Source organism: Nycticebus coucang, chromosome 4, assembly GCF_027406575.1.
Source record: "Nycticebus coucang isolate mNycCou1 chromosome 4, mNycCou1.pri, whole genome shotgun sequence".
NCBI classification, from domain to species: domain Eukaryota; kingdom Metazoa; phylum Chordata; class Mammalia; order Primates; family Lorisidae; genus Nycticebus; species Nycticebus coucang.
The window spans coordinates 25692258-25709578 of record NC_069783.1 but is presented as its reverse complement, the minus strand read 5'-3'; the positions used below and the strand labels follow the sequence as shown (position 1 = coordinate 25709578).

The 17321-nt window shown below is 46.9% G+C and overlaps 4 protein-coding genes across 10 annotated transcripts in view; 2 read left to right on the top strand and 2 right to left on the bottom strand.

The window, feature by feature from the left end:
• Positions 1-8766, bottom strand: part of GCKR (glucokinase regulator) — a 28322-nt gene extending 19556 nt beyond the window's left edge. The window contains exons 1-9 of one of the 4 annotated variants that reach the window (XM_053588440.1): positions 8500-8766; positions 8056-8211; positions 7806-7874; positions 7015-7083; positions 6558-6631; positions 6155-6221; positions 5916-5969; positions 4479-4573; positions 1149-1254 (exon numbers count right to left, since the gene is read on the bottom strand). In XM_053588440.1, the coding sequence (XP_053444415.1) occupies positions 1149-1254; positions 4479-4573; positions 5916-5969; positions 6155-6221; positions 6558-6631; positions 7015-7083; positions 7806-7874; positions 8056-8211; positions 8500-8559 (750 nt within the window). In that variant the 5' untranslated portion in view covers positions 8560-8766. The remainder of the gene's footprint in view (positions 1-1148; positions 1255-4478; positions 4574-5915; positions 5970-6154; positions 6222-6557; positions 6632-7014; positions 7084-7805; positions 7875-8055; positions 8212-8499) is intronic. The other 3 variants (XM_053588439.1, XM_053588442.1, XM_053588441.1) reach the window with 3 other exon arrangements.
• A 13-nt stretch (positions 8767-8779) lies between these two features.
• On the bottom strand, positions 8780-10681 carry LOC128584275 (nascent polypeptide-associated complex subunit alpha, muscle-specific form-like). Its single transcript, XM_053589320.1, has 2 exons — positions 9899-10681; positions 8780-9088 (listed from the first exon to the last, which is right to left on the bottom strand). The coding sequence occupies exons 1-2, from the start codon at positions 10679-10681 to the stop codon at positions 9032-9034; spliced, it is 840 nt and encodes a 279-aa protein (XP_053445295.1). The 3' UTR covers positions 8780-9031.
• Positions 10145-13802, top strand: FNDC4 (fibronectin type III domain containing 4). Of its 2 annotated transcripts, none has more exons than XM_053588460.1 (7): positions 10145-10540; positions 10713-10857; positions 10940-11055; positions 11296-11500; positions 12331-12420; positions 12908-13032; positions 13222-13802. In XM_053588460.1, exons 2-7 carry the CDS (start codon positions 10737-10739, stop codon positions 13255-13257), a joined length of 693 nt encoding a protein of 230 aa, XP_053444435.1. In that variant the 5' UTR covers positions 10145-10540; positions 10713-10736; the 3' UTR covers positions 13258-13802. The 2 variants fall into 2 exon arrangements, with proteins under 2 accessions (XP_053444435.1, XP_053444434.1); XM_053588459.1 differs by having other exon boundaries at positions 10165-10540; positions 10970-11055.
• A 2026-nt stretch (positions 13803-15828) lies between these two features.
• Positions 15829-17321, top strand: part of IFT172 (intraflagellar transport 172) — a 48750-nt gene continuing 47257 nt past the window's right edge. For 2 of the 3 annotated variants that reach the window (XR_008379561.1, XM_053588436.1), the window contains exon 1: positions 15846-16020. Coding sequence is in view for 2 of the 3 variants with exons in the window: in XM_053588436.1 (XP_053444411.1) it covers positions 15982-16020 (39 nt within the window). In the remaining variant the exon portion in view is untranslated. Of the gene's footprint in view, positions 16021-17321 lie in introns of all 3 variants that reach the window. The other variant, XM_053588435.1, reaches the window with a different exon arrangement.

The window sequence follows — 17321 nt, the reverse complement described above, 5'->3', positions numbered from 1 at the left end:
GTGTGACGCCACGGCACTCTACCGAGGGCGATCGGTGAGACTCTGTCTCTACAAAAAAAAAAATAAATAAATAAAATCTGAGAAAAGAAGACTGAAAGTCAACAATAGCAAAGAGAAGGAAAGAAATAAGCATCTAGGAGGTGGAAGTAGGTAACGCTTGATGAATAAATATCTTTCTCACCAAAGGCAGATCAAGGAGCATGTCACGATGGGCGCATCACAGATGAGGGAGAAGCATGGGCAGGGTCTTGGCTAAGGCCCTTGCAGGTAGATGGCCTTAGATAGATGGAGCTAGTGAAATGTACTCACAGCTCAAGAGGTAAAAAGGGACAGAAGCACTGCAACCAATCCTCTTCCACCAGGTTTTGGAGAGAATTTAGAAAGACAGAAGAATGAAAGTACATCCCAATTTTTTTGTGTGTGTGTGTGTGTTTTGGCCGGGGCTGGGTTTGAACCCGCCACCTCAGGCATATGGGACCGGCACCCTACTCCTTGAGCCACAGGCGCCGCCCATCCCAATTTTTTTTTTAAAGCCCATGTTTCAAACTTAAATATATATAAGAGACAGAATAAGACAGAACAATGATTATTCAGTGCTGTCTGTACACAGATGAAAAACAGAAACTGCCCTGGGTCACTGAGGTGTTTCATGATTATTGACTTGAGAAGGGGTCAGAATGAAGATGAAATATTGTAAGGTAAAAAATTAATTGAGAAAATAGGATTTGATTTATGACATTTTCTTTTTTTTTTTGAGACAGAATCTCACTATGTCACCTTGGGTAGAGTGCTGTGACGTCACAGCTCACAGCAACCTTGAACTCTTGGGCTTAAGCGATTTTTTTGCCTCAACCTCCCAAGTAGCTGGGACTACAGGTACCCACCACAATGCCCAGCTATTTTTTTGTTGCAGTTGTCATTGTTGTTTAGCAGGCCCGGGCTGGGTTTGAACCCGCCAGCCTCGGTGTATGTGACTGGTGTTGTAACCACTGTGCTATGGGTGCTGAGCTGATTTATAACATTTTCATTGACACAAAATGCCCAAGGAATTTATACAAGATGCAACAGAACCAAAAATCAGAGGTTCAAAGAAATTTCCAGATGCTGGGGGGGAGGGGTGGCATAGAAAAAGGAGCCATAGGCCCTACCCCGACTGCAGGGTTGAGCACGAAAGCTTTCTGGTTTTCTTGCATCTTCTGCATCCGCTCTGCCACCTGTCGGAATGTCGAACTCCAGTCTTCAATGGGATCATTTCTAGGGTCCAGAGAGACACAAAGATGGGGAGATTGTGAGGATCTAAAGGGAAAGTCTCAGCTGGAAATCAGGATCAAAGAACACATTGGTATTGGGGTCAGAGGTCAGTAACTTCAGAGAGAGAGATGCTTTGGAGTGCACAGGGGCACTATGTCCTAATCCCTAAGGAGAGAGGTTAATCAGGCATTCAGCAACTTAAACCCAGAGCAAAGCCAGTATTCAAGTTTGAAGTTCCAGCCTGAGACAAGAACCGTCTTCTATCTTGGTCCTTTCATAAAGTCTCACTGTCATGGCCACACTAATCTCATCTCCTGTAGGCCCCTGGGGGGAAGGCCTGAAATCCAAATGTAAAAATTGCCACTTTATTTTCCATCATAGGATGCATCAGGAGAAGCCCCTCCCATTGCTGATAACATATTCTGGAAATCCTTTCAGAGAGTGAGTCCTCACTACCTGAGAGAGGGATAACAGACCCTAGTGAGGGAACCAAGCTGCCAAGTAAGAAGTTTAGCACAGATGGTGAACTGTGAATTAATCAGGAGCACATCAACATATTAATGAGCCAACAGAGCTATAAGCATGTTATCTGCTGAGTCACAAATCACAGAATCTCTGTGTACAACATCCCTTAACTTCCCCTATCGTCCCATCGCTGAAAACTTTGCAGAAGTTCCATCCTTTCTTTTTTTTGAGACAGAGTCACCCCAGATAGAGTACAGTGGCATCATCATAACTCACTGCAACTTCAAACTCAAGCAATCCTCCTGTCTCAGCCTCCAGAGTAGCTGGGACTACAGACCTGGCTAATTTTCTATTTTTGATAGTGACAGGGTCTACTTTTGCTCAGGCCAGTCCTGAACTTCTGACCTCAAGTGTTCCTCCTGCTTCAGCCTCCCAGAGTGCTAGGATTACAGGCATGAGCCACTGCACCCAGCCAGCCTTCCTAAACATTTTTTTTTTTTTTGAGACAAGAGTCTCACTCTGTTGCCTAGGCTAGAGTGCTGTGGCATCAGCCTAGCTAACAGCAACTTCAAACTCCTCAGTTTAAGTGATCCTCTTTCTTAGCCTCTGCATAGCTGGGACTATAGGTATCCTAGCTAATTTTTCTAATTTAGTAGAGATGGGGTCTTGCTTTTACTCAGAATAGTCTTGAACTCCTGAGCTCAAACGATCCTCCCACCTCAGCCTCCCAGAGTGCTAGGATTACTGGCATAAGCCACTGTGCCTGACTTGAACTATTTTTTTTTTTCTTCTGTGTTTCTTCTAGGGAAGACAAGTTTCACGTATTTCATGCACATTGTATAAAGTGCCTCCTGTCATTTGTCCTCAGACTAGTTTTAAAGCCTCCTAAAGACCTAAGGAAAATGAGGCTTAAACAAAGATGTCCATATTGCATGGTTTAAAACCAAGATTCCCAAACTTGGCTGGGCATCAAAATCACCTGGGGAGGGTTTTTTTTTTTTTTTTTTTTGCAGTTTTTGGCCAGGCCTGGTTTGAACCTGCCACCTCCGGCATATGGGGCCAGCACCCTACTCTGTTGAGCCACAGGCGCTGCCCCTGGGAGGGTTTTTTTGTTTGTTTGTTTTTTGTAATAACTACCCATTTCTGGGTACCATGTCCACTCTGAGAGTCAGATTCAATAGTTCTGGAGTGGAGCCTAAAAATCCATATTTTTAAAAAGCTTCGCAGATGACTCTGAAAATCAGCCAAGTTTGGGAGCCACTGATTTAGGGAACAACTGGAAGATCTCCACGCCTACATTGTTTGAAATTCTTCATTTCACTTAGTCACAGGGCCTGAAATTAGCATCCACTGCAGCAGATACATTTTTGGCAAAAGAGAGTCTTCCATGAAAAGGATCAGGGTTAAGAGTATTTCAGAGTCATTTACACCTTTGCATGAATTATACTACAAACCTGGGAGTTGGAAAACCACCTCAGAAAGAACCCAGGTCCCTCTCCCAAACCACCACTAAATACAAAAGGCTTATTAAAATAATCAACACGCCTTTGCTGGAATCCCTCCAGTGACAGGAAGCCCTCTGCTTCATCAGGTGACCAACTCCAATGGTTTATTTAGCAGAGTTCCCCAAACCTGGCTGTGTATCAGAATCTCCAGGGATGCTTTAAAAAAAAAGATCTCCCAGGGCCTTACTCCAAACCTACAAAACCAGACCTCTTACACAAGGGGATAAGAGTCTTCTTTCTTCCTTATTTGTTTTTAACACTTCCCAGGCAGCTCACACACAGAACCATATCTCAGCACCACTGATTCAATATGTTGATTTTCTCTGAGTTCAGATGAGGTGGTCACTTACAGAATAGGAGACAGTGACTTGATAATGAAGGGATCCCAGGGAAGGGAACAGGTGAGAGTAGCTAGAGAAGGTAGAGGGGTGCCTGGAATGATGAGAGAGAATGGGCAATAAAATAAGGGAACCAGACAAAAAGGAGGCCACTTGGCACCCACTAACACTACTTTGAAAAGATGCTTAGGGCAGCGCCTGTGGTTCAGTGGGTAGGGTGCCGGCCCCATATACCGAGGATGGCAGGTTCGAACCCGGCCACAGCCAAACTGTAATAAAAAAAATCGCTGGGTGTTGTGGTGGGTTCCTGTAGTCCCAGCTACTTGGGAGGCTGAGGCAAGAGAATCACCTAAGCCCAAGAGCTGCAGGTTGCTGTGAGCTGTGATGCCACAGCACTCTACTGAGAGCAACAAAGTGAAACTCTGTCTCTAAAAAAAAAAAAAAGAAAGGGGGCGCCGGCCCCATATGCTGAAGGTGGTGGATTCAAACCCAGACCCGGCCAAAAACTGCAAAAAAAAAAAAAAGAAAGAAAGAAAGAAAGGAAAGATGCTTGGGGTTGCTCCCAAATGAAAGAACAGATCATTGTGGTATGCATTTTCCTGACCCCATTTTATCCTCCAGCCCCTGTCTTTCTTGCCTCTTCAATTCCTGTTTTGAATGTATGCCGTCCTGTATTTTACATATCCTTTATAAGTTGCCTTTAATCCTTTCTGTAACGAGAATAATTAGGTAAACCAACCAACAACAAAAATTTTTAAAACCTCATAAATTTAGGGCCTCCTAATATTTTCTTTAATATTCTGAGATTTGATAAATAAGACTCTATTCATCTATCCTGTCCTTCGTGATTGTACTATAGACTTTGACATGTTCTCTTCCAGCCTGTGCCAGGGCTGGCCAGTCATTATAGAAGACTCACCTGGCCATGCTCACTGGATTGAAACCAACCAGGACTGGCAAGAACACAGCTGTGTTATTCATGCAGTAATCCATCTGACCTGCCACAAAGGGAGCCTGATTATATGGAAAGAGAAATAAGAGGTTAATTTGAGTGGTGCCCATGGCATTGGAATCCTCCAGAATGCTTCATCTAAGTGTAATTCCTAAACTCACTTAAATTTACTGGATCCAAATTTGAAGGAAGAGGGCCCACATTTTTAACAAGTGCCTCGAGGGTATTACATTTCTTTTTCTTTCTTTCTTTTTTTTTCTTTTTTGAGACACAGTCTTACTATGTTGCCCTCAGTAGAGTCCTGTAGCATCACAGCTCACAGCAACCTCAAACTCTTGGGCTTAAGCAATTGTCTTGCCTCAGCCTCCCAAGTAGCTGAGACACAGGAACCCACCACAACACCCAGCTATTTTTTGGTTGCAGTTTTCATTGTTCTTCAGAAGGCCTGGGCCAGGGTCGAACCTGCCAGCTTTGGTATATGTGGCCGCAACCTACTCACTGAGCTACAGGCGCCGAGCCAGATATTACATTTCAAGGAAATCTTTTGCCTGGTAAAGTCTGAAAACTATTGACCTAAATTATAAGCTCCTTGAAGTCAATATCCTGTTCTCCATGTGTCCATCCTTTCATGTCTAACACTTCTGGGATCTAGTTTTTGTCTACTGAATTCTTAGAATCAGATTGCTGCAGAGTTGAGAGGAAACTTGGGGTCCTATTGCTTCTCAAACTACCTGGGCATCTTGGGGGTATGAAGGGGTGGGCACTGAGATTGTACATTTCTTTTTTCTTTTTTTGCAGTTTTTTTTTTTTTTTTTTTTGGCTAGGGCCGGGTTTGAACCCACCACCTCCAGTATGTGGGGCTGGCACCCTACTCCTTGAGCCACAGGCACCGCCCTGAGATTGTACATTTCTAACAAGTCCCAGGTAATGCTGATGTTGCTGGTGTAGGGACCATACTTTAAGTAGCAGGGGACTAGTCCAAGGGCCAACTTTGCCTATAAAGGGCCAGAGAGTAAATACTCTGGGCTTTTGGCCCCTGTGATCTCTGTCCAACTGCTCAACCCAATGGTTATAGCACGTAAGAGGCCACAGATCATATGTAAATGCAAATGGCTCTGTTCCAGTAAAACTTTATTTATAAAAATAGGCAGCTGGCTCGATTCACCTGCCAGTGTAGTTTGCTGACCTCTGGACTAGTCCACCTATCTTGGTTGTTGAGAGATTGATACACAGTTATTCTGAGATAGAAGCCCTTCTCATAGTCATATACTTAGATCCAAATTAATAAAACTAAAACCAACTTTCTTGAGTAAACTTTCTGTGTTCTAGTAGCCCCCTTACTGACCTATCTTCCATGCTATTCCATTTCCACCCACTTCCTCCCTATAAAATTGATCCACTCACAGAAAGTCCCACCGAAATACCAATGACAATCACCTTCTTCTTCCCAGCAGCCACCTAGGAGAGGAGGATAGGCCAAGGTAGTCAACTGGGAGTTCCCCAGGACATAAACCTGTTCTATGAGGATATAAGAGCCAGGACCAGAGGAAAGAATAGGCTTTGGTTGAATTCTGGGGCTTTTATGTCCCCATCAGAAGGAATAATCAGAGGCCTCTGGTTGAGTACCAGTGGAAAGCACAGACCTTCTTCAGTTCTTTAATCCCATGCAAGGCACTATCTTCTGTACCCTCCCTAGAGGCCACCACAGACCTATGAGAACAAACTCAAATTAAGTGACACTGATTGGGAAGCAGTTTATTAGGGCAGACTACATTAAGAGAAGGGAAAAAAAGGGGAAATTGTCACTGAATGAGCTTCACTGTTTTTTGGACAACATGATAGATGCTCCATAGAATTGAAAAACTCTAATATCTAAAAGGGACAGTCAGACAACATAGCTACGGGAAGTGGGCCAAGTGTAAAGCAAAACAGAATGGTGAGGACCAACGCAGACTAGATGCAATGTCTGTCTGAAGGCATTTGAATCCAATTTCTAAAAACCACTATTCTGACTAAATGAAATCTTCCTAGGCCAGCTTGGCTTACCTGTCACCCCCTGCAATGAGGTAGGTGTAAAGAGGTTTTTGTCCAAGGCCTTTCATCAGCTGGTTAAAGGAGACCTGTCAAAGGGGAGAGGATATGAAGAGGTAATAATAGTGAGGGAATAATTATCATGGAGTTTCAGCTCCTAATAGGCAGAGGAGGTATAATGATTCTCTTGGACCAGTTCTTAACTCTGCCCTACATGGAATCTGGCACTGAAAAATGGTACTTGCAGACAATCAACTGGAGGTACATGGATATAGAGATGTTGGCAATAGACTGGTGGAACTCAGATGGGCTCAGAAGAAATGGAACTTCATGGTGAGATCTTCGCTAGCCAGGCCTGGAGCCCAGGTCTAGTGATGGATCCACCTGGGAGCTTAGCTGTGATGAGCTTTAAGGGCCGGAGAGGTCACTTGCAGAAGGAGGAGGAAGGAAAACTGAGAATCAGGGTACTCACTGACATGAGGAATGCCATGCGGCCTGAGGTGCCCCCTCCACTCAGCACCACCAGCCCCCCATCAGGCTCCTGTGGAAGGAAAAATGCCTAGTCACCAGGGACCAGCTCAGGTTGGGGAAAACATATTTTTTCTTTGTTAGTAGTGGAAGGGGAATTGGAGACAACCCTTAAGCCTCCTCTCATCACAAAACTAAACACAACATGGGCAGTGTGGTGTAGGTAAAAGAACACTTGACTGGAAAAAGAAACTTCAGTCTGTGGTTTGCTACTTATTCAAAGTCTTAATTATTCCAGAAAGTACTGAAAGCAGCTTTGTCATCTAAATAACAAGGAATAATAAAAGTAGCCTTATCCAGCTAATGCTGGGTGTGTTTGAGCAAGCTATTGTGATTATCTTCTCTAAGTCTTTATTTTCTCATCTATAAAGAAAAACCAGACAATAAACTCAATTTCACAGGTTTTTGTAAGGGTAATGAGTGTGAAATTACATTGTCTATTTTTAAGTATTAAGCAGTAATGATATCCATAATTATTATTGATTATTAAGATGACAATAAGGATCCAAAAAGAGGAAGGGGAAAGGAGAACTGAGATCTATAAAATAAGAAATAGAGACCAGGGTGGCGCCTGTGGCTCAACAGAGTAGGCGCTGGCCCCATATGCCGGAGGTGGTGGGTTCAAACCCAGCCCCAGCCAAAAAAAAAAAAAAAAAAAAGAAATAGAAACCAAAATAAGAAAAAGTTAAAGAGAAATAGAAAAGTTTAGGGAGGGAGCAGACAGAGGGTTAATACCTTAAGTACTTCCTGAACTTTCCCAGCCACTTGTACCATGGTAGTCAGAATTGATTCACTGTAGAGTCGCTGTAGGGAACAGGTAGGAATCAGAAGCCAAGGAAAGGAGGACAGTGGATTGGGAGGATGGGGGAGGAGTCACAGGGTTTCCAAAACAGGAGGCATGGTCTGGAAGGGCAGAGGTCGAGGTGGGGTTAGGGTTGGGGGTGGTATCTTTATTCTCAGCGTCCAAAGGATGGGTCTGGGTTACCTGGTATGTGGGCATGGCTTGTCCCTCCTCCTGGAAGATCTCAGCATCACATTGCCCCAGCAATTGAACAATTTTTTCAGCATTTGCTTTGTCCAGGTCCTGGGTAAGTGGGTTTGATTTCTCTGTGATTGGCACAGCTGCCTCATACCCAGACAACTAGAGAAAGGAGGGGACAAGGATGGAGGCAGAAAGTCAAATCCTCATTCGTGCCTGCTGAACTGGAGGTCAAAATGGCAGCAGGTCACAGTGTTTGGGCTCATACACACCCCACCACATGCCAGAAACTCAGCCTGCACTTGGTATTCTGGGCCTATCAGGGAAAGATTAGGAAGAAAAATAAGAAGAAAGAAGGGCTGAACAGAAACTCAGAGTGGAAATAAGTCCAGATTAAAAAAATGATTCTAGAAATCAGTGCAGAAAGGCAACAAGGAGAAGTGGTCTCACCTCCCACTTGCCAGGCTCCGGAGTCTCAATCACATGTTGAAACCGTTTCGTGCCCGGCATGGTCCTGCACTATGGACACGCTGCCTCTTTAGCCCCATAAACCCTCTGTCACACTGACTTTGCTTCCAGCTGGCAGGGCCTTATCTGAGGCACAGTGATGATTAACCCAAAAACACCAGCCTCCCTGAGCACCACCCTTTCCTGGTCACTAGGCTCCTAAGCCTCTGGTAACCCCAGGGAAGCTTCTGGGGTTCCTCTTCACATATACCCTTTACTTGCCAGCCTCTGAAGAGGAAGACCTGAGGTTCATTACTCCTGCCCTTCAGGCACAATGTCCTCTTCTCTGGAGGACCTGGAGCCTGGGAGCACAAGACAACACCCAGGGCAGCAAGAAACCCTGGGACCAGGATGCCTCAGGAAGCCAGAGGTCAGGGTCCTTGGGTGAGCAGAAGTTAGAGGACCTGGTTCATGGCTTGATCACATGTTCAACACACACAGTCCTCCTGTGTCCCATTGGTCCCATTTTTCCCTCTCAGAAAGGAAAGCAACAGAAGCTTCTGAGCCCCAGGTGTGCCACATTGAACTGGATCTACAGGGAAAAAAATGCCATAGAAATAGAAATACTGCACTGAGAATTAAAAAGTAAAGAATCTGCCCTAACTACAATGTTAGCCAATTTGTATTTACAGGGAACACTTTCATATACAGTATCTCTTTGGATACAGCACTAACAGGTCAATATTGATGATTTTTTAGAAGATGAAAGTGAAGTTCAGAGAGGTTGAGTTGGTTGCCCCAGATCGCACAGCTGGCCAAACTGGGAGTCACACCCAGGTTCTCACTTCAGATTTCAATCTTCCCCACAGCATGAAATAACTTAAAGACTTACATGTTTATTGATTGATCAAAGTAATTAACAAATTGATGCAAATTAATAATATTCATATAGTGTAGTAAGATTTATAAAGATCTTTCCCCAACATTGTTTCATATGAACCTTACAACAGACCTATGAGGTTTCTATGCTCTGCTTTATTAGTGGGAAACTTGAGGTGTAGATTAATCAATTTTTCCCAAACCATAAAGTAGCAGAGCTTACCCCCCACCAAAAAAGCATCATAAGTCTTTAGTCTGTAATTCCTGCTAGTTCTCCCTGTAAGCCCAACACTTTAACACTCGTAACTCCAGCTTTTATCGTAATGCCAGACACATAGGAGATGCTCAATTAATATTTGCTTAATAAATGAAAAAAAACGAAAGAACGAATGAGAAAGCGAACGGAATTTAGTCATATTATGAATGGAAAAGAGTCTTAGAAACTGACGCAGTCTACTAGTCAGAGATTGTTAAAACAATTACTCCATCACTCTGTCTCCTGTCCTCTTAGCCTCTCCCGCACCGAAGGTGGAATTCCTCCTCGGAACTTGGTTAATTCCCTCCGAAGGAGGAGGGGAGTTCCCAGATGCCCGAGACCCTCGCGCCTGCGCCCAGCCCCCTGCCCCGGCCGGCACAGCTGCGGGATCCGGGAGGCAGCAGAGCGGGGGCCCGGGAGGCCGCCATAAGGAGGGTCGTGGGAGGAGCCCCGAGAGCACGAGGGGGGGCGGGGGATGACGGCGGCGAGAACCCCGCGGGGCGGGGCGGGCCGCGCGTCCCGGCCGGGCTGCGGCGGAGAGAGCGGGGCCAGCTCTGCAGAAGGCGGCGGCTGGCTGCCCGGAACAGTCACATCCCGCTGCAGGGGCTGGAGAAGGCAGCCGCACTGTCTCCCGCACCCGGGACCTGGGCGAGCCGCCAGGCCGCACCGGCAACGCCCCCTGCTCTCAGACGGACTACGCTGCCAGTCGGAGCTCTGGGGGCTCCGCAGACCCGCGGCCGGCACCCGCTCTGCCTCTGCCCTCTGCCTGGCAGCTCGGCCCCGCGCTGCCTGCCTCGCTGGGCCCGCGCCGGGATGGGGTAGGAGCAGCGCAACAGAGTCGGGCGATGGGCCGCCCTCTGGGCACCGAGCAGCCCCCCGAGGCCTGACCCACCGCGAGGACAGGCGGAGGTGGGTGTGGGCAGGGCAGACCGCGCACTGGGGGCGCCCGGCTACTGCGGGGGCGGGGAGGGCGCGCGGGGTGGGTAGGGGTGGATGGGTGGAAGATGGGGCTTTGTGGGCCTTCGAGGACCTGGGAGAGCTGCTGACCATCTTTGACACCCCCCACTCCTGCCGTCTTCAGGAACCCCGCCTGGATGTCAAGCAGATGCCCCAGTTCCCCCCAGCGGACTCGGTGGGGACTATGGCTTCGCTGATGCCCCTCTCCCCATATCTAAGCCCCACGGTCCTCCTGCTGGTCAGCTGTGACCTGGGCTTTGTGCGAGCAGGTGAGTAGAGAGGCTCTGGTGGGGGTGGAGGTCAACCGAACTAGTCTGTGGGTGAAACCTGTTAACACCCCGGCACCCACAGACCGGCCTCCCTCTCCTGTGAATGTGACAGTCACTCACCTCAGAGCCAACTCAGCCACTGTGTCCTGGGACGTCCCAGAAGGCAACATCGTCATTGGCTACTCGATTTCCCAGCAAGTATGAATCACTCTTTTGCTCCCCCAACCTGTGTCCTTGGATCTCAGGACCTTCCTTCAGCTACCTCCCCCCAAACTCCTCTCTGGACAGTGGGGGAATCTGGGAGTTGATGTTTGGGGGCTTAAGCTGCTCTTTTCACCCTATATCCTTGGAGTGCTTGGATGTTCAGAAGTCCAGGGTTAAACCTTCCAGCCTGGCACTGGGGTGAGGCTGTCCTCCTTTCCCATCACCTCCCTGCAGAGACAGAATGGCCCAGGACAGCGTGTCATCCGGGAGGTGAACACCACCACTCGAGCCTGTGCCCTCTGGGGCCTGGCTGAAGACAGTGACTACACAGTGCAGGTCAGGAGCATCGGCCTTCGGGGAGAGAGTCCCCCAGGGCCCCGGGTGCACTTCCGAACTCTCAAGGGTTCTGACCGGCTACCCTCAAACAGCTCAAGCCCAGGTGAGGGTCTATGCAATAGATTATCTGGCTTCTTACCTGACTTTTAGCCTGTTATTTACTTCCCTAAGGCAAGCCACAGTCTAGTTTAGAGGAACAGACGAGTGATTTAATTCATTGTACTGCCAGGAAAGGAAGGAAAAGCAGGTGGGCAGGAGACAGGGATAGACAGGCTGGTATTGAATTGTTTGGAGGAAGGGCTTTTAAGCTTCCTTTTACCCAATCCCATTTCACATCAGCTGCAGCCTGCATGAGTGAGTACCTAACCTGCAGCCCTCTTGCCTTTTTTTTTTTTTTTTTTTTTTTATTGGCCGGGGCTGGGTTTGAACCCGCCACCTCTGGCATATGGGACCGGCACCCTACTCCTTGAGCCACAGGCACCGCCCGCCTTTTTTTTTTTTTTGTAGAGACAGAGTCTCACTTTATGGCCCTCGGTAGAGTGCCGTGGCATCACACAGCTCACAGCAACCTCCAGCTCCTGGGCTTAAGCAATTCTCTTGCCTCAGCCTCCCGAGTAGCTGGGACTACAGGCGCCCGCCACAGCACCCGTCTATTTTTTTGTTGCAGTTTGGCCAGGGCTGGGTTTGAACCTGCCACCCTCGGCATATGAGGCCAGTGCCCTACTCACTGAGCTACAGGCGCTGCCCCCTTGCCTTTTGGTTTTTAACCACCTGTCTACCAAAGGCTGCCTCCTAGAGAGGGGCTACCCTACAACTCAAGGGGCAACACTGTGATGTATCTACTCTGACTAATCCCCAGCATTCCAGCCTGCATGTGTCTGCATAGATATAGCTGTTCCCCAGTAACCCAGAGTCTGGCTTCTCCCCTCTCAGGTGACATCACAGTGGAGGGTCTGGATGGAGAGCGACCACTGCAAACTGGGGAAGTGGTCATCATTGTGGTGGTGTTGCTCATGTGGGCTGGTGAGTAAGGAGCTGGATGGGGGAGCAGGGACTTAGAAAGTGGGAATTGGTGAACATAGGAGGTAGCAAAGATTGTTAGGAGAAAAGGGAGTGAGAGAAGTAGGAGTGAGGGGAGATGTTTAGTTGAGGGGATGATGATCAGGGAAGTTTAAAGAGAGGAAGAGGAGGCTGTCTAGAGCCAAAAGATAAGATTTCATAGGTGATAGGAATTTAAGGATTTTTCTTCTTGGATTTTGTAGAAGCTGTGTGGGTATCTCACTCCCTTAAAAACTGTGAGTGAGGGCGGCGCCTGTGGCTCAAGTAGTAGGGCGCCGGTCCCATATGCCGGAGGTGGCGTGTTCAAAACCCAGCCCCGGCCAAAAAATCACACACACACACACACACAAAAAAAACCAAACAAACAAACAAACAAAAAAAACCAAACAAACAAAAAAACTGTGAGTGAGGAAGTCAAGATGAAGGCTCGAATTGTATTGTTGTGTTTCAGCTGTAATTGGGCTGTTCTGCCGTCAGTATGACATCATCAAGGACAATGACTCCAACAACAACCCCAAGGAGAAAGGGAAGGGGCCAGAACAGAGTCCTCAGGGAAGGCCGGTGGGGACAAGACAGGTGATGTGGGGTCCAGCCAATGAGGGTGGGAAGGGTGATTCTGCTCCTGAGGAGCAGCCAGAGAAAGGAAGGCCAAAGAGGGGCAGGAAAAAATGAAGAATGAAAGGCCTGGGGTGGAGGATGCTGGAGAGGAAAAGTGGCACCTATTGCTTTCCTGAAGTTAGAGACTTAGGCCATTTTCTTTCACAGAAAAAGTCACCATCCATCAACACCATCGATGTTTGAACGAAGAAACAGAACCAAAAGGGAGATGCATTAACAACCTGGGGATGGGGATGGGGTCAGGGAGAGTCTAAGATGGAACTGCCCAAGACTCCCAGAATAATGACACTCCCACAGTCTCAGGCCTGGTAGCCATCCTCTTTCCACTGTGAGCAGAGCCAGAAGGTAGGTCTGTTAGAGTGTGTGTCCCTGGACCTGGGGAGTGATTATCAGATAGAATATCTTCTCCTGTCCCCCAGTTCCAGGGAAGAGTCACTTGTTTTACCCTATCCCATTAGGTCCCAAATGGGGGCCCCATTTCACCTGTATCAGGACTCTTGGCATCCCCAGCTGCCCCTATGTCTTGCCTCTAGGGGTGTTTCTATGGGTACTTCTCTTCCGTCAGAAAATAAAAGGAATCTTTTGGGCCTAGAGGCAGATGCTGCACTGCACTACTCCAATGTCTTCCATGGAGCCTCAGGTGCTCCCCTTCACGTGGCAGCCCCTACAGCTGCTGGTGATCTCACTTATTGGACATTTTTCCAATAAAGGTTCTTGGACAAACTGGAGCTGACTGTATGGTATGCTGAAAACATTTCTCTCCTGACTCACCAAGGGCCTCTCATACCACCACCACCAATTTGACAGTCACAGACTCTCACTATAAAGTGCTTCAATTTGCCAGCCTGGAATAGGTGGAGAGGGACCAGGAAGAAGGAGTGTAGAAAACTAGAGCCCTAGTTTCTTATGTTAGGTGAGAAGGGGGTGGGGGGGAGAAAGAAGTGTGGAAACAAAGTTATGTGAGAGGGCCAGTAGCCTTTTTCTTGTCACTGCTCACAACAACTGCCCAGTTCCTCACTATTTATTCTGACTTCTCCATCAACCCTGAATGAATGGTTAGAAAAGGACTGAGCAATGTCTTAGGGACTTAAAAAAAAAAACAGCTTACACTAATGGATCCCTCGGTGGCATGTGTCCCTATCCTATGTGTTCCAGCTTCTATTCTTCCCTCCTTTGCTTTCCCTTTCATCTCTGTCTCTGTTCAGTTGGTCAAAGTCAATAATAATTGTAAAGCATAAATGAGTTTATATTCATGATCTGCTACCATATCAAGAGGAGGATTCTGGAAATAAAACTGAGGAGTTAGAACTCCCCTGTCAAAAAAATTACAATTTGAGCTCTGGGCCTACTGTTTCTTGTGAAAATAGGGGCTGTGCTCTATTCTTTCCCAATTTCCAAAGGGTGGGGACTGGCCATGAAAGAAATCTGTTGACATTTGCAACCACTGTGGGAGAAGTCACAGGCTGTTGTCTAGAGAGCATATGCTACAGATTTTGGAGGGTTACAGGGCTTCTAAACTTTGATTCATTCCAGAGGAGGCTTATGAATCACTCTTTTTTCTGCATTTCAATCTCGCTAGTATGTTGCAAGAAATTAGATGGGCACAGTAGCTCACACCTGTAATCCTAGCACTCAGGGAGCGGAGGCAGGTGGAGACACCTTTACAGACACTGAAGTTTAGGAGATCTAGTCCAGCCTGAGCAAGGGTGAGACCCTGTCTCTACTAAAATTAGAAAAACTAGCTGGGCATAGTGAAACATGCTACTCAAGAGGCTGAGGCAAGTGGATTGCTCAAGCACAACAGTTTGAGGTTGCTGTGAGCTATGATGCCATAGCACTCTACCCAAGGTGACAGAGTGAGACGCTTGTCTTAAAAAAAAGGCAAAAATTGCACCAAAAATTTGGAAAGGAACCCAATCCAAACAAAGATCAAGAAGTCAGTATCTTTTCTACTTAGCCAAGCTCCAACCCCAGATATCACAAAACTTAATCAGATGGGCCTTCCCCTCAGAACCATAAAAGCATTCTGATCTAAGCAACAATCTTTAACCCACCATTATCCAATTTGGAAGTAGGGTACCTTACCTTTCCCTGGCTGCTGGTTCCAAAACATTCATTTCTTAGACTCTGAGAACATTTTTTGGAAGTTCACAGGGTATAGTAGCATGGCGCTGAGATAGCAAACTCATAGATGAGAAGAAATATAAAAGGTGTTTAAATTTACCAGCTCTGGTTTGAATACCAGTTCTGTCCCTTACTGGCTTAAGCAAGTGACCTCTTTAATCCTGAGTCTCCTGTTATGTAAAATGAGACTAATAATAACGCTACACTCTTTAAAATGTGGTTTTGCGATTACATGGTATAGTGAACGTGCAACACTTTTCACAATACCTGGCAGACACATACTGAATATCCACTGTTGGCTATCATTATTAGCCTTGTGATCCCGTGCCAGTTATGCAATCTATTTGGGTTAATTCCGTCAACTGCAAAAGGCCTATCCTAGCAACTGCCTGCTTTCCTCCAGGGTTGTGAAGATGTAAAGCGCACTCAGCAACGCTCACATACATATTTCAAAGAACAAGAAAGACTTCATTTAGGTCATGCAGGATCCAGAGCTGGAAGAGGATTGTGGGCGGGGCTTGAGTTGGGTTTGCATGTAGCGACGGGATTGGTCGAGGAGGAGGTTTATCAAGCCCTCTCAAGGTCCCGCCCCCCGGCTCTCACTGCGCTTGCGCACGCTCTGTATGCTTTGCCGCAAAGCTACGTGTGACCTTGCGGCGCGTGTTGCGCTGCGGTCGCGTAAGCGTCGGCAGCTATCAATGCTGCGGCGGCGGCGTGGCGGGTTGTCCGGGTAACCACCAGAGGTGTAGCTGTCCGGTAGTGTCTGAGAGACAGACGTGCGTCATGCAGTTAAAGCACCTGAGGACCCTGCTGAGCCCTCAGGTGAGGAGTTGCGTGCCTCTATCCTCCCTCTCCTGCCTTACATGCCAAGAAAAATGGGAAAACGGAAGTTTAATAATGTTGAGCTCCAGCTGTGTACAGAAGACTGTCACGGATATAGCGATGATCCGGACTCTCCCCGGTCGATACGGTATTCAGTAGGCGAGATGGACCGCTAACGGCTATAGCTTTCATTTTATTTTTAATTAATTAATTTTTTGAGACAGAGTCTCATTATGTCGCCCTTGGTAGAGCGCTGTGGCGTTACAGCTCACACAGCAACCTCTAACGCTTGGGCTTACGTGATTCTCTTGCCTCAGTCTCCCAAGTAGCTGGGACTACAGGTACCTGTCACAAGGCCTGGCTATTTTTATTGTTGTTGTTGTCATTGTTTTAGCAGGCCCAGGCCTTGTTCGAACCGCCAGCCTCCGTGTATGTGGCCGGCTCGCCCTAACCACTGAGCTACGGGCGCCGAGCCCGCTTTCATTTTATTAACATCAGTTATGTGCCAGGTCCAATGCTGGGGTTCTAAGGAATGCAAAACCATCCGACTTACTGCCCCTGCCTTCAAGAGGGAAAGGTGGACATGTAAACAACGAACATCTACACAGAATTACATAAGCTCATTAGGTGCAAGCCCTCACAACTGAAGCATTTGTGCTGATGGTGAAGATGCATTGCCTCAGATTCAGGAAGGGTTAGGCAGTAAGGAAGAAGCCCCAAAATGTGAAGAAAGAGTGGGCTTTCGAGTTAGGAGACTAGAATTGAAGGCCTAGCAGCTCCACCACTACTTTAAACAAGTGAAGTAACATCTCTGACTTCAGCCCTTGTCACGCAATCATCTCTGAGTTTTCACCAGCTTCTTCATTGGGAAAGTGGGAGTACTAGAGCAACTTTAGGGAATTTAGGGAAGAGTTAAATGTAGTAATATACACAAAAGAGCATTGTAAACTTAAAAAGCAGTGTGAAAATTGATAGACAAGAGGGAAGGACATTCAAAATTCAAAGGACTGAATAATACAAAGCTAATAATATATTCCATAATTGATTACACATACATGGATTTGAATCTTGGTTTGGGCCCCTTGCAAACTATGTGTGTAAACTCAGGCAAATCACTTAACCTTTTCGTGCTTGAGTTTCCCCATCTGAAAACAGAGGATACACATAATAGCATCTACCTCAGTGGTAAGAGGTGAAATGAGGTATGCATGCCAAGAATATAACAAAATGCCTAGGCTACAGTAAGTACTTGTTAAGCCTAGCTATTATTTTTCTATTCCCTACTTCATTCCGTCCTCAAA